General features: G+C 38.3%; 1 protein-coding gene across 2 annotated transcripts in view; it reads right to left on the minus strand.

Annotated features, from left to right (window-relative positions):
- Window positions 1-14,073, minus strand: part of LOC149064667 (tolloid-like protein 2) — a 199,922-nt gene that overhangs the window by 18,452 nt on the left and 167,397 nt on the right. The window contains exons 3-4 of one of the 2 annotated variants that reach the window (XM_089254883.1): window positions 11,497-11,589; window positions 7,799-7,976 (exon numbers count right to left, since the gene is read on the minus strand). In XM_089254883.1, the coding sequence (XP_089111009.1) occupies window positions 7,799-7,976; window positions 11,497-11,589 (271 nt within the window). The remainder of the gene's footprint in view (window positions 1-7,798; window positions 7,977-11,496; window positions 11,590-14,073) is intronic. The other variant, XM_089254884.1, reaches the window with a different exon arrangement.

Genomic DNA, 14,073 nt, shown 5'->3' on the forward strand with positions numbered 1-14,073 from the left:
AAAGACAAGCAAGACGACACTTTTATTAGTGGTTCCACCTCCTGGTCCTTAGCGTTTGGTTTGAAATTCGCACTGGTTCTTTCGAATTCAAATTCCGCATGTGAAATTTTATTTTCGTCCTTAATATAAAGGAAGAGAAACGTAACCAATCGGTTCTGATATTCAGGGTGAATCCGACCTATTCTGCCAAACGAAAGGGGGTGATAGACGAGCATGGAAGTGGATCATGAAACACCCTACCAATCCTGTCTTATCCCGAACCGTTTTCGAGTTATGATGGACAATCGATTGTGGAGAGCAAAAAAAAATGTATCATGTCTGAAAAAATCAGAATGTGAAGTTTCTGTAAGACCTACATGCAAACTAAGCACACATTTGGAGAGCGAAAACAAAAATCCTATAAGGTCATACAAATTTTATTGAAATATCTAGATTTGATGGTGAACTACACGTGCTGAAAGATTGGCGAAATTCAAAATCGAATTGCCAACATTAATTTTTAATTGCCAATTCCGCAGACACCCTTCTAGCTACAATTGGTCAAATTTGTCAGAAAATTGTCCATTCCACCAGCCTCTGCTTTACCGCACACCAACTCCTGTCATATATCGCTATACGGCAATTTCCAACCAGTGGATATAACAAGTGTAAGATAACAGATGAGCATTCATGGGCTCCTCCTCCAATTGCTTCTAAAATATACCTTCATTCTAATATGTACAAATGTACATTCATCCTTCTTAACGAAACCTCGGAACTTTTCTCCAACTTCCAACCCCATCTCGTCTGCAATCGCCACGAAATTTGTTAATCGTGACAATACCCAATTGCCCGGAGAAAATATGTTGTAAAAAAATTGTGTGTGTTATTAATATTATTTTTTTACTTAAAATACAGTGTTCCGGACTCTGCGACGAAGCTGGACGGAAGAGATCTCGGCAACGGGATAAGTTCTGGCGTTCATTCATTCATGCCCCATCCCAAATTTTTCTCTCTCTCTCCAAATATGAATTTTCATTCATCCTGAAATCATTTCATTAACCAAATATGAAATAAAATTCCCTCATTGCAAAAACATTTTTTTCATGTATGAATTTTCATTCCTTTATCTGTGCGACGAGACTTTTTAACGGAGAGATCAAAACACATTCGCACTTCGAACGAACGTGGAAAACATTTAAATTTACTGCAGATTTTTTCTGCAGCATCATTTTCCCTTTGTTCTCCACGAATTTTTCTCAAAAATTTCAAGAATAAAATTGCCAATGTTTTTGAAACCATGAGCAGTATTCCCGTATTTACTATCCCCGTTTCCCGTGTTTTTGACGATGTAACACGGTCACCGTAATAATAGCAGGAGAAGTATGAACGATAAAAAGATGTTAATTAATAAACGATACTGTATCTATCTATAAAAAAAGAAGCAAAATCTTCTAAGAAATCTGCTTAGTTTTCTTGTTTCAGAGCTTCTTATACGAAGATAACTTATGATAAGAGTTCAAGAGAAACATTTACGATTGTGACCACGTGTGGGTTTTTCCCTGGTAATCCTGAAAGATTCTTTCTTTCCTTTCTCCACCTCTCACGGAATCCAGTGGCAATTCCATTAAAGGAGCACTCAACCAGGCCTAAGAAAGCTCATAAACCATCAACACCCACGCAACACTTTCATCACACACACACACACACACATAACGCATACAGCACTAATTCCATTGGACATATACAAGAGAAGAACGAAGTCAATAATGCGTGGTAATGTTCACTTTTGTCCGCGGTGGGCCGCTGATTCATTCGATTCCGCAAATCTCTGGAGAAAGAGAGAGACAAGACACAGAGAAACAAAACTTTCAGCAACTTTACTTTCCCGGAGTAAGAGATGAACTTGGAGATTTTTTTTTATTCGCATGAATTTTTAAAAGTGTTTGCGTATTACATTGTGTGTGTGCGCACAAAACTAATCAATTAAAGCAACGAGTCTCATTTTTCTTATCCTTTTCTTGATATTTTCAACTGTATTTTCCGTGTTTTAGAGCCGAGATAAAGAGTAAGGGGCCATTCAAGTATTACGCCAGAATCGATGGGGGGAGGGGGTTACCGATTTGTTGACTTTTGTTGACAAGGGGAGAGGAGGGGGGGGGGTGTTTGGATAATGCTAACGTCATCAACCACTCTTTATGAAAATATGAAATAATCTTAATGGTATCTTACTCGGTGCGCCAAATACGAGAAAAATCTTTCGATAGTTTGTGGGCACCTGAACTAACATTCTCCCTAATGATAAATCCCCTACAGAGCCACTTCAGCGATCACTAAATGTTTCACGGATCCTTCAAGTGCTCAGGAAATGTCGTGCGTGCCGCTTAAGTGCTCTGGAACTGTGCAACGCACCACTCAAGTTATCCGTAATTATGCCACGGATCACTTAAATTATCTGGGAATGTTCCGCTGGTAACTTGAGCGATGTAGAACCATACTGTTTTGGGGGGGGGTGGGCGCTTAAGTGCTCTAAAATTGTGCCCCATGTCGCTCAAGGGATCTCTAAATGTGCCACGGATCGTTTAAGCGTTCTGGAACTGTATCGCGGGTTACTTAAGTGATCTTTGAATGTGCCACGGGCCACTTAAAGCGATCTGTAAATGTGCCGCTTAGTTCATTTTTACAAAATTGGGTTTTAAGAGGAAAGCCACATCAGATAACCTTCAGGGCTACATTTGGTCCGCGGGTATGGCTTAAAGGGTGGGTCGCAATCAATTACTCAAAGAGAAATTTTGAGTTCTTACCTTTCAAATAGCATTGAAATCAACAGAAATCGATTATAACAACATAAAGGTATTTTCTTTCGAAATTTTAATGAAAAAAATATTTTTTGTTCGTCTGAGGGGAGGCGCACGAGCCCCCTATGCCCCCCCCCCGTGTACGTTTCTGACCCCACCTATATGCGTTAGGAGGTGGGGGGCAGTGCTGACGAAATTTTGCTGACGCGGGGAGGGGGTCAGAGTTTTGCTGACAGGGGGGAGGGTCAAAAATGGCTAAAAATTTGCTGACGTAATACTTGAACGGCCCTTAAGTTGTTCTGAAAGTCTTCAGTTTTCAAACATAGTGGGCCGAATAAAAAATTTCCATGAAACCCGCGATCCATCAAGTCACAATACTGCAGTACTTTACGCAGGATGAACGTGACATGTTCTGCCAAACGGGAAGAGTGTAATAGACGAGTCCAAGTGGAACATGAAACCCCCTACCAACCCTGTCCTATCCCGAACCGTATTCGAGTTATGGTGGATTATGGGGAGGGGGAGAAAAAGAGGCAAGTTTAAAAAACCCCAAATTTCTGAAGTTTTTGAGAGACCTACACGCAAACTAAACAGAAATTTAGAAAGAACAGAAAAAATTGTATAAGGTGACATTTCCCCTACCTATAGGATATCTGTATTCAATGCCGAGCTTCAAGCACTGGGAGATCGGCGAAGTGAAAAATCAAAAAAATTTTGTCGCCAAAACTTACTAAAATTACTTCGGTGGACGCAGATTTCAGTGATTTATTGCAAACAAAACGCTAAATTTCTCCTAAATTAGGTGATCGGTATGATATATTGTAGGCTTTTTCGAAAGCTGATGCAATGGACAAGTTTTGATAAATTTGACCGATGGTAGCTGTAAATGCTAAGAATATAGAAGGATGTCTGCGGAATTGGAGATGAAAAATTTCGGCGACAATTCGATTTTGAACTTTGCCAATCTTTCAGCGTTTGTCGATCGTAAACTAGATAAAGATATTCTGATGAAAATGGTGTCACACACACACGCACCTTATAGGACTTTTCCTGCTATTTCTAAATATGTGCTTAGTTTGCACGTAGATCTCTCACGGAAACTTCACAAAAATTTGAGTTTATTCAGACTTGACGCATTTTTTCCAAAAATTGATTAGGGGCCGTTCAAGTATTACGTCATCATCGATGGGAGGGGGGGGGGGGTATCCGATTTGCTGACTTTTGATGACAAGGGGGGGGCGGTGTGGATAATGCTTACGTCATCAACCGCCCTTTATGAAAATATGAGTTAGAATTCAGAGGGGCAAAGCTGATGACGAAATTTTGCTGACTTTTGCTGACAGGGGGGGGGGGGGGTCAAAAATGGCTAAAAATTTGCTTACGTAATACTTGAACGGACCCTTATCCATCATAACTCGAAAACTGCTCGAGATAGGACAGGGTTGGTAAGGTGGTGACAAAAGTTAAATGGGCTCCAGACTCTTTCAAACAGCTTAGTAATGTATGAAATGTACAGGTTATTAATGTATCAGGAAAGCATGCCACATTTTTTTTAGGTGCCACAGTATAGCTCTCAGTGGCCCTTTTTTATTTAATGGTCTGTTTTTTTTTGTTTTTTGTTTCAAAATGGCCAGTTGGCCACGGAAAAAGGCTCAAAAGGCCATGCTTTGAAGACCTCTCCATAAGATAGTGCCTACATCGCATATATGACACATTTCGTAGCTCTGATTTAAGCAACAGCCTACGTGTGATTACGCATTTATACTTTCGTCACATTCATTGCCACCAATCACGGGATGCTAATTTACTTCTCCTATCGTCATTATAGATGAAAAAAATTATGATTTTGAAGGTTTATGCTTCATATCGAATTGTTGTCGTCAAAAATTTTTGCATTTGTGATTTTTCCTCCCTCAGAATACATAAATTCAATTAATTCAGAGTAATGAGAAGTCCCCCCCCCCCACTTTTATATTAGAGAAAAGTTTCTTTATTTCATGTACATTCGAAGCAGTATTAGTACAATAACACAAAACTGAAATTACTCTATTCAACAGGCATCAATTAGAACGAAATTGAAGCTGTTGTGTGCGTGTCGGAACAGCAACACCAGCAGGAGAGCTAATTACTTACCACTCACTCACCATACTCGGCGAAAGTTGAAGGGTTTAATTGGAGTAATTAGACGAAATACGAGACATTCCAAGTTCCCAACTTAATGAAAATTGCGTAAATTCTCGAATGAAGAAGCTAATTGGACGACGCAACGTGTCATTTCAACCACCCTCCCCCCCATTTCTTTCGTCGTTTGTCTGTCGAATGTACAGAATTTTGCAATTCAAAGCTCTTTCTCTCTCTCAGCTCATTTGAATATTTCGTATTTCAAGAAAGGGAAGTATGTTCTCCTTCTCGCCCTTTGATACTTCGAAATGGTGAGAAAGAGTGATCTCATTTTTATGAGAAACCAGGCTTGTATTATGCATTAAATCGAGGTAACCTTATTAGAAAAGGTAGATGTTTGTTTTGAGGTAGAAGTTATTAGAAAAGCCAAAATTTGCATTGTCTTACGAAGAGTTGTTGTGCCATCTGATTTGCATGTGTGTGTGGGGAGAGGGGGGGAGTAGAAAATTTACAAGATTACAGTGAATGTATCCGGAGTTTTTTTCAATGAATGGATTTTGCCGAGGTGTAGGGAAAGGGGTCTACGAAGATGAGATATTCAGCTTGCTCAATAAGCTGATAAAAACAGCACAACTCCACGTCCAAGAAAAAAAAAGTCACGTAATTTGTTGGATCGTCTTCAACACGAATTAAGCACGCATTCGTCATGACATTCAGACTCTCCTTACACGGGGATATCTATGTCGATCTCGGGTAGCCAGGAGACCAGGGAACTGGTCGACTCACCGATTCGAGTTGCCTGCTTTACCTCCTACGACGCTACTAAAAACACTTCAATACCCAAGCGGCATGGAAAAAAAAACCAAAAAAAAAAGCAGTTTTTAGAGTTTCTTACCCTCAACATGATCACGAGAATATTTGCCACCGTAACGTACTGAGAAGATAGATGAGACATTTATTAAAAACTTAAACATTCATTAGAGCAGGGGTGGCCGACCCGCAGTACGTGTGCTACAAGTGGCACGTCATGGTATCAGGAGTGGCATGCAAACGGTTTTTGAAATACTGGGTTATTTTTATAGAACCGGCCCAATGAATTTTCTAATAATTCTGTAGTCAATGCATGTAACTCCCCCTAAACATTGGGACATATTAATCTGTGGGTTTTGTATAGAGGAATAATTTGTGGATTTCGCAAACAACTGTAGCGCATACAATGCTAAGTTCAAGGACACGTAACGCTGTGCCTTCCCATGATTCCATCTATCGGAATGTGCAAATCAGGGTAATCACCGAAGGAACATTGCAACACGTCACGGAGAATATGAAACATCAAGTAGCCGCGTACCTTCAAGAAAACGGCACCCACTTCAAAACTTGCTCTAATCATAATGAATGGTACCCGAACGGACAGCTCACAATCCAAGGCAATATATTAACCACTCCCCGTACAAAGTTTTGGCAAGAAATGTGGATTACCTCTATTTGACGAAATCGGCGATAAATCTGGTAACCTTGTCCTGTGGTAACCTAACCGCACGTCAGAAAAAGGAAGGCGAAAGAAAAAAATATAAAAGAAAAAATAATAATAGATAGGGTAGATAAGGGGGAATACTTTTTTTTAAGTCCTCTTTTCACTGTCACCCTACGTGTTCACTTTCGCTCTTACATGAATAGAAAGATACATTATATAAGTGGGAAGAAAAATCAGAAGTGAAAGGAGAGAAAGAAAAAGCAACGGTTAATATAAAGCTTCGCGATGGTGAAGAGAGAGGAAAGAAAACACAACGAACTTTTTTGAATTCATTACACTGGTGTTTGGACGTAATATTGCGCCCATCATCGTAAAAAGTTTAAGTATACAATTATATCTGTATTACCTTTTGTAATACATCTCATTCTGTGGTTGGCTCTATATGATTAGTTTGTATTAACGAAAAATTCTATTCCATTTTTCAACCAAAGTATCTCTCAACTCAATCAAAATCTCCCCAACTTTTAAGCAATCTTCTTTTACGAATGATGGTATTGTAGTTGTAGGCTGCCAAATCTAATATTTTCTATGGTAGAGGCACTCTTAAAATAATAATTATGTGATGACTTTCTATTCAGTGAGCTTCTGTTAAGTTTTCCGCGTTTGGGCAGAGTTGCTGGACGCCCCATGTGTACGAGATTCAGGATCATGGACGGTGGGCATGCATTGTATAATATAAAATCACATTGCATATCCATGAATTCTTCTGGAAGGCGCTTACAAAGCTGAATGGGGAAGGGAGTAAGCACTAAATTAGTCTTAAGGTTTCGGTGTCCATGCTCAATATCGTGTAGGTAAGATGAACTCCTACCGATATACGTACTACATAAACAATCTGCATTGCGATAATCGAATTCATGACTCAATAATAAAAACAATTTATAACTTAAAAGAGTGATGAACTGAACATTTTCACGAAAACAAGAGAACAGCCGAACAATATTTCGTAAGAACGAAGAGAATGCTAGTGTCCCGTAAAAACAGAACGTATGTAACTGTGTGTTTAAATTCGTAGTGTGGCACGCGCACCGAAAATAATCTCGATTGTGGCACGGGTTGCAAAAAGGTTGGCCACCCCTGCATTATACAGTATATAAAAAGACACGAGGAGACATTCCTGGATGAGACATCTTTGATAGTCTTTGAGAAATCTTTACTAAGTACAAAGTAAATAACGGTCGTATTCACCAACACAGTTTAAACTACAATCGCAATTTAAAGGATTAGCGATCCTCACGGATTGGTTAAAATCCTCAATTTAACCAATCCGTTTCGATCTTCAATCCTTTCACCTGCAATTGCAGTTTAAACTGTGTAGGTGGATACGGCCGTAAGAGAGAAATTCTTTTTTTTTGTCATATCTTACTCTGGCAGCGCTCCTCTGAGGTTGAAAGCGATGAAACTGACGTGCACCCTCTCGTTTTCGGCAGCGATGAACGTGTAGATGCACTGCCTGGAGTGTCCTTTAGGTATGGACATGTTCGGAGCACCAAATGACCCGTTCTTTGGCCCATCATCGTTGCTGATGAACATCCTGTCACATTCTGTCACGGTGAATATTTAATAAAAATTTACGACATCAAACAGAAGTGTATTTTTCATACGATATTTATTATAATTTATGCCCAAAAATGCGCTCACTTACGATAAACTATGCATGCAGCATGTAAGAAAGAATGATGTACTAGACCTTTGTAATGCTTAATCTACAAACTTTAATATAACAATATACTGAAAACGAGTTGTTCAAATGAAACATAGGCAACGCTGATAAAAACTTAAATGTTTGACGTAGTAACAGAAAGATGTCAGCACTGATTGGTTTGGTATTTTGATACGCGCGTTCTTCGCCTGAATAGAGAAGAACGTTCAAGCAACAATATTGTACGATGGGTGTGTTCAAGCTCTTTTACAACGCGGCTCTGATTGAAATTCTTACACGAAGATGCTTCCTTTGTTTCAAACCGAACACAATTCCAGTTTATTGTCATAGGCAATTTACTATCGAATGAGTTGTGCCGGAAGTGTACATGCTGGGCCGCAACTAGATACTTGGTCAGCCGGTGCTAGTACGCATTTTGGCACCCCGCGTAATGTAAGAGTAGCTAAAGGGGGAATTTAACGCACTCATCTAGGACAGTGCCCGGGGCACGAGACCCTCCCTGTTCCCCCGTAGTTGCGGCCCTATGTCCATGTACCTAACAGTCTGAGTGCGTGTAATGTTGTGCAGGAATTTTAAATGCTGCCATATCTACTTTTTTTAACTATGGGCGACGACTAAGTATTTGTACCGTTGTAGGTCTGTTGTTCTCTGTGTACACGAAGAAAGATGATTCAGCGTGTAAAATCTATTGCCAAATGCAAGCTCCATTCGGGAACGTACGTCTACAACAGTGGATTCCCAACCTTTTTTCCTTCCCGCACCCCCTTAGATAATACGTTTTTTATCTGTTAGCAAATTTAAGTTTTTTTTCTGTAATTGATTACATTAATTATCCAATAATTAATTTCTATGAGAATTCTTTTACTTACTATTTATTGTCCTTTTCGGCCATGACTTCATTTTTTTTTTGAAAATTAATTCAAAAACAAAACTAAAAAAGAAAAAATTACTTTTTACCAGTTTTTTGAGATTTGGCAAAAAAGATTCATTGAATAGTTCTTCACTAATCGATTCCATCCACAGCAACTATAAATTGATGTTTCTTTGACATTTGACTGAATTCTTTGACGTTTTTCCTGCGTCATGTGTGTTCACGACAGTATCAAATCTAAGCACAACATGCTAATAACAGGAGGTACCAATGTAAACAAATTACGAAATCGTTTAGGTAAATAATGGTACATTTCTTAACCGTAACGAAACTTCTACAATGCAAAATTCGTATGACACACTTCTGCGAGCAGAAGTCAGAAGATGAGGCGTCAAAATATTGGTATGATTCATATTTTTTTAGGAATTGAAAAATTCAATTTTATCATCATTTTAATTTTTCTGAATAATCATGTTGTAATTTTTTCCCTCCATCTCGCCACCCTAAAAATGCTCTCCCGCACCCCACGGTTGGAAGTCACTGTTTTACAACAAAGCTCTGAGTTTAAGTGGTGTGCCGAGCTTCGAGGTGGCCAAAGTAGATGAGTTTGCTTTTGTTGACGCAGAATGATACCATTCGAGGCTCACACTCTCCGTTGCTGATTGAAAATGATGAGAGAGGGTTCCACCGCCTTTCGAACAACGTATATATTCTCCATATATATATATAGTGGTGAAATTCAAAGTATATAACAGCTGCTATGAACCGTCGGTTAAAATTGATTGAACCTTCAAACTTCACCTCAGGGAGAATCCTGATTACAGTTGCAACTTTTTTTAGCAATTGGCTCACCGAATTCAACGAAAGTTTCTTATGGGTAACTACTAGTACATAACCGCACATATACGCCTCGTACACATTCCTCAGTGGGATTTCTAACGAATCGGAACATGTTGTGTGAGTGTGTTTATATGCGTGGCTTTAACGTACTCAAGTTCCGCTTGTTTCGTGCTCTGCTGGCGCTGCCACCTCTCTTACATATTTTGGAGTGAAGATGGCAAATTCTTGAATTTTCATATCATGTATCATGTTGAAGGTCTGCCTGTGCTCTCTGTATGTCGACCGGTATCGGTACTTCCAAATCAGCGTGAACTATCTGAATTCCACAACTACATTACACTGCTTGATTTTTGTCAAAGGATTTCACGTGCCGAATCACCTTTGCATTGAATCACACCACTTTATTCTATGCTTCAACTCATACAGCGGCATTGACGAGATATCTCGCCCGCTTAAAACTCCTTTATATGGGCAATGTTGCCCTTCTCCCCAACCTGTCAGATCAACTGCAAGTGGGCGGAGTCAGTTTTCGTTGACAGCATGAAATCGGAAGAAAATATTCTTAATGAGAAAAGATGTGGCATTTAATAGAGGGTTTAGTGGTTTCCACTGTGGCAGTTACAATGCGGATCTGGGACATTTTAAAAACCACTTGAAGGGCTAATGCATATTCATCACACACCACTGTTCTGCTGCTACTATACAGGGTGAACGTGACAAACAGAAGTGGTTGATAGACGACTCAGTTGATGTATTGCAAACAAAAAACTAAATTTCTTCTGAACCAGAACACCGATATGGTTTAATGTAGGTTCTTTCGAAAGCTAATAAATTGCAATGGACAAGTTTTTGCTGAATTTAAGTGATTGTAGCTGGAAGGGTGTTGGAGGAACACGCGATTAACCATTTTGGTGACAATTCGATTTTGAACTTCGCCAAAGTTTCAGCGCTTTAGCTCGCCACTAAATCCAGATATTCTGAAAAACATAGTGTTACTTTATAGGATTTTTTCTGCTCTTTTCAAATATGTGCTTAGTTTGCGTGTAGGTCTTTTAAAAACTTCATACATTTCTGTTTTTCAGCATTGACGCATTTTATTCCCATAATCGATTATCCACCATAATTTGAAAACAGTTCGAGATAAGACAGGGTTGATTGGACTCGTCTATAAATCCCTTTCGTTTGGCAGAACAGGCCACGTTCACCCTGTATATACGAAAGCAGTTATCTCAGTCAATCACTCCGTCAAATATTTGAAACGTACATGTTTCATTTGAACGATCCGTATGAAATGCGACGTCCTTCGAGAATTTCTTCTTGCCATGTGTGTACCACCCACATCCTTATAGAGAGCGCTTTCTCTGAAGTTTGGAGCGGTCCGTAAGACAATTGAAAATTTCAATTAGTGAAATTTATTTTTCCGTCCTTAGATAAAGACCGGAAAAGGGTTTAGAGACTGGATTCTAGTTAAGGACAAGAAGGTGGTACATCCTGGACTACATGGAAATTAATAGCACTTTTTTTTGCTTCAAACATTTGTTTTAAAGACTCGGCTTAACATATGATGTTACAATTATATTTTCAGGTAAAATAAATGAAATGTGCAAAGGTAAGGTTTAATCGAAGAATAGAGAAAGAAAGGAAAAAGAAAAACAGGCAAAAATGGAAAATAAACAAAATGAACACGTACTTGGGAGCCGTGAAGTGGTGGGTGCAGGGGGTGTGAGAAGAGGGTTGTGGATATCTGCTTGAGAAGACTCATTCACTGCCGTAGAACCGTGCACTAAAACCGAGAAAAAAAAAAAGAAAAAAAAAAAGAAATCATAAAGAAATTAAAAAATAGAGGGTTTACAGAAAAAAAGAGAGAAGAAAATCGAAATATATTTACATGAAATATATGCATTTTTTTGCTGTCTTACAACATCAGTACGTGAGAAAAAGAAAATCAAGCCGCAAAGGAATCAAAAGCAATGCAGGTTACGTTACTACGGAAGATGCAAAATAAGTACTATTAAAAAAGACAAAAAAAAAATTTATGTAAAATTTTTTCAAAAATTGTTGTTAACATGCACAAGTTGTGTCAAAAATTAATTCAGAATTTTAAAAACTGATTCAAAAAAAAAAAAAAGAACAAACCATGAAAAAAATTATGATTTTGCACAAATGAGAACAAAGAAAAAAAAACAAAATAGTTCTAAAAGTAGGTTATAGATGACGCTGAATTTCGAATATGAAACACTATGCAGATGAGGCTTTTCGGCATTGAATAAAGAATGCACGTGCACAGATGGGGGAAAAAATGCAATATATCTGATTCAGATATATTGCATCTCAACGATATCTACCCATAGACTAAAGATATAAATTATAAATAATAAAGAATAAAGATATTATTCTTACTCTGTGTATCTACCAGTAACTTTTGGAACCAATTTTTTTTCCTGGAAAGAAAGAAAATTCTCCCTCCGTTCCCATTCCTGAGATCCGTTATTTTGTTATCATTTGTTTGTTCCTTTCTTGAAGTTTCAACGAACTTTTGACGCACCCTGTATATGTACTAACATCGTGTAACACTTACCGCTTTTAGTGCCCCCAGTGGGGAAATTAGTAAGTTGGTGCTTTAGGATCAATATGAGGCACGATCAAAAGAAACCAGTTTTGGTGGAGACGAATGATAAGCGACATATCTAATATGGTTTAACAGATCCAAACAATGCTACCTACAGCAAGGGCCTTCAACATTTCAGATACAGCGGGCCAAACTGAAACCTCCCTCAAAGCTACCAACTCATTCATGTAAATTAGTGACATTTTAATAGAAGGGGCAAATTGAGCCCCGAGTGAAAAAAGAGACAAAAATGATTGAACTGAAATTATTTCTTTTATTAATTTTCAATTTTGATTAGCTCTGAAATAGGTTTTTAAATTTATTCTGAAAAAAGTTTTTGATTAATTACTGATTGAATTGAATAATTCTGAGATTAATTTTAATCTGAAATCACTTTTAACGATTCTGTAATTATTTATTTCGGTGCTTCTGAAATTATATCATTCTCAACATATCTTGAAATCATTTCTTTCAATAATTATACAATTTATTGAAATTCTTCAATAATTGCATTTAGTGATTGTGAAATATTTTCTATCAGAAATTATAAAACTATTTCTCCAATTGCTATTATGAAAATATTTAGCCATTGATATATGAGCTATTTTTGAAAATAAAGAATTAATATTCTTCCGCACCCTATTATAAATTATAAAGGCGACCCTGTCGTAAACAACCGGAAGAATAATATAAATGTTTTAGTAGACTTACATAGTACACTTACATAGTATGATAATAATTTTTTAACCTTGAATATTTGTATGAGCTCATAATGATATTTGTTTCCAATACGTATTGCCTTCATAGTAATGTTTATGTGCATTCCCAATTATATAAGAAAGTTAAATTTAAATGATGTAAATAATGTATGTGAGTAATTCAAATGTGAATGCACAGCACTGTGAACGGAGGCTCTGTTTGATTATTCCCGTCGCAGTGGAGGCTCGATGTGTTTTCTTGTGTGTGTGTACATTGCATATTCTGCAAAAAGAAAGGGAATCAAAACTGCCCAGCACTGTGGACGCACTTTGTTTCCTCGTTCCCCGTCACAGTGGAAGCGCTGTATATATTTTGTATATATTGTGTATTTTGACCCTTCTCGAATTTCGCCCACTTCAACATGCCAACTTATTCTTACTTGCCCCACAAATCTTCTCCACACTTCTTTTGAAATCCCAGCCCGTGGTCTCTAGCCTTATGGGCCACTAAGTGCACGTGAAATTTTTCTCCCTGGGCATTGGGTTCAGCTATCCATTTTTAGTCAAATGGCTTATACGTTACAGCGACTTGATAGATGTCTTCGTAGAGAAAACGACACGGGTGATTGATACTTGCGAGCACGGGGCCACTGCTATAAATCTTTGCTAACTTTTTCCGACACAACCCTGCTCTTTTGAGGTAACATAAGTAAGTTGCTTTGCATCAGTACGGGGTTGTGAGCGGTTCTATCTATCTATCTGCTCATATACCTTCGTTGAGACAGAGCGCGGGCCACGACCAAAACCTGAGGGACAAATTTGGCATGTGGGCCATGTATTGAAGACCCTGGCCTATACAGGGTGTCTGAAATAGGACACTCAGGCTTTAAACTGAATTTTTCGAAAACGCAAATGACGAAAATTAATTCTATTTGCATGTTTGTCAGACAGCCTGTAAAAT

The sequence above is a fragment of the Pholcus phalangioides genome, unplaced genomic scaffold (assembly GCF_987345545.1).
Source record: "Pholcus phalangioides strain wild (caught in Gottingen) unplaced genomic scaffold, Ppha-v1.0 ptg000042l_1, whole genome shotgun sequence".
In the NCBI taxonomy this organism is placed as follows: Eukaryota; Metazoa; Arthropoda; class Arachnida; order Araneae; family Pholcidae; genus Pholcus; species Pholcus phalangioides.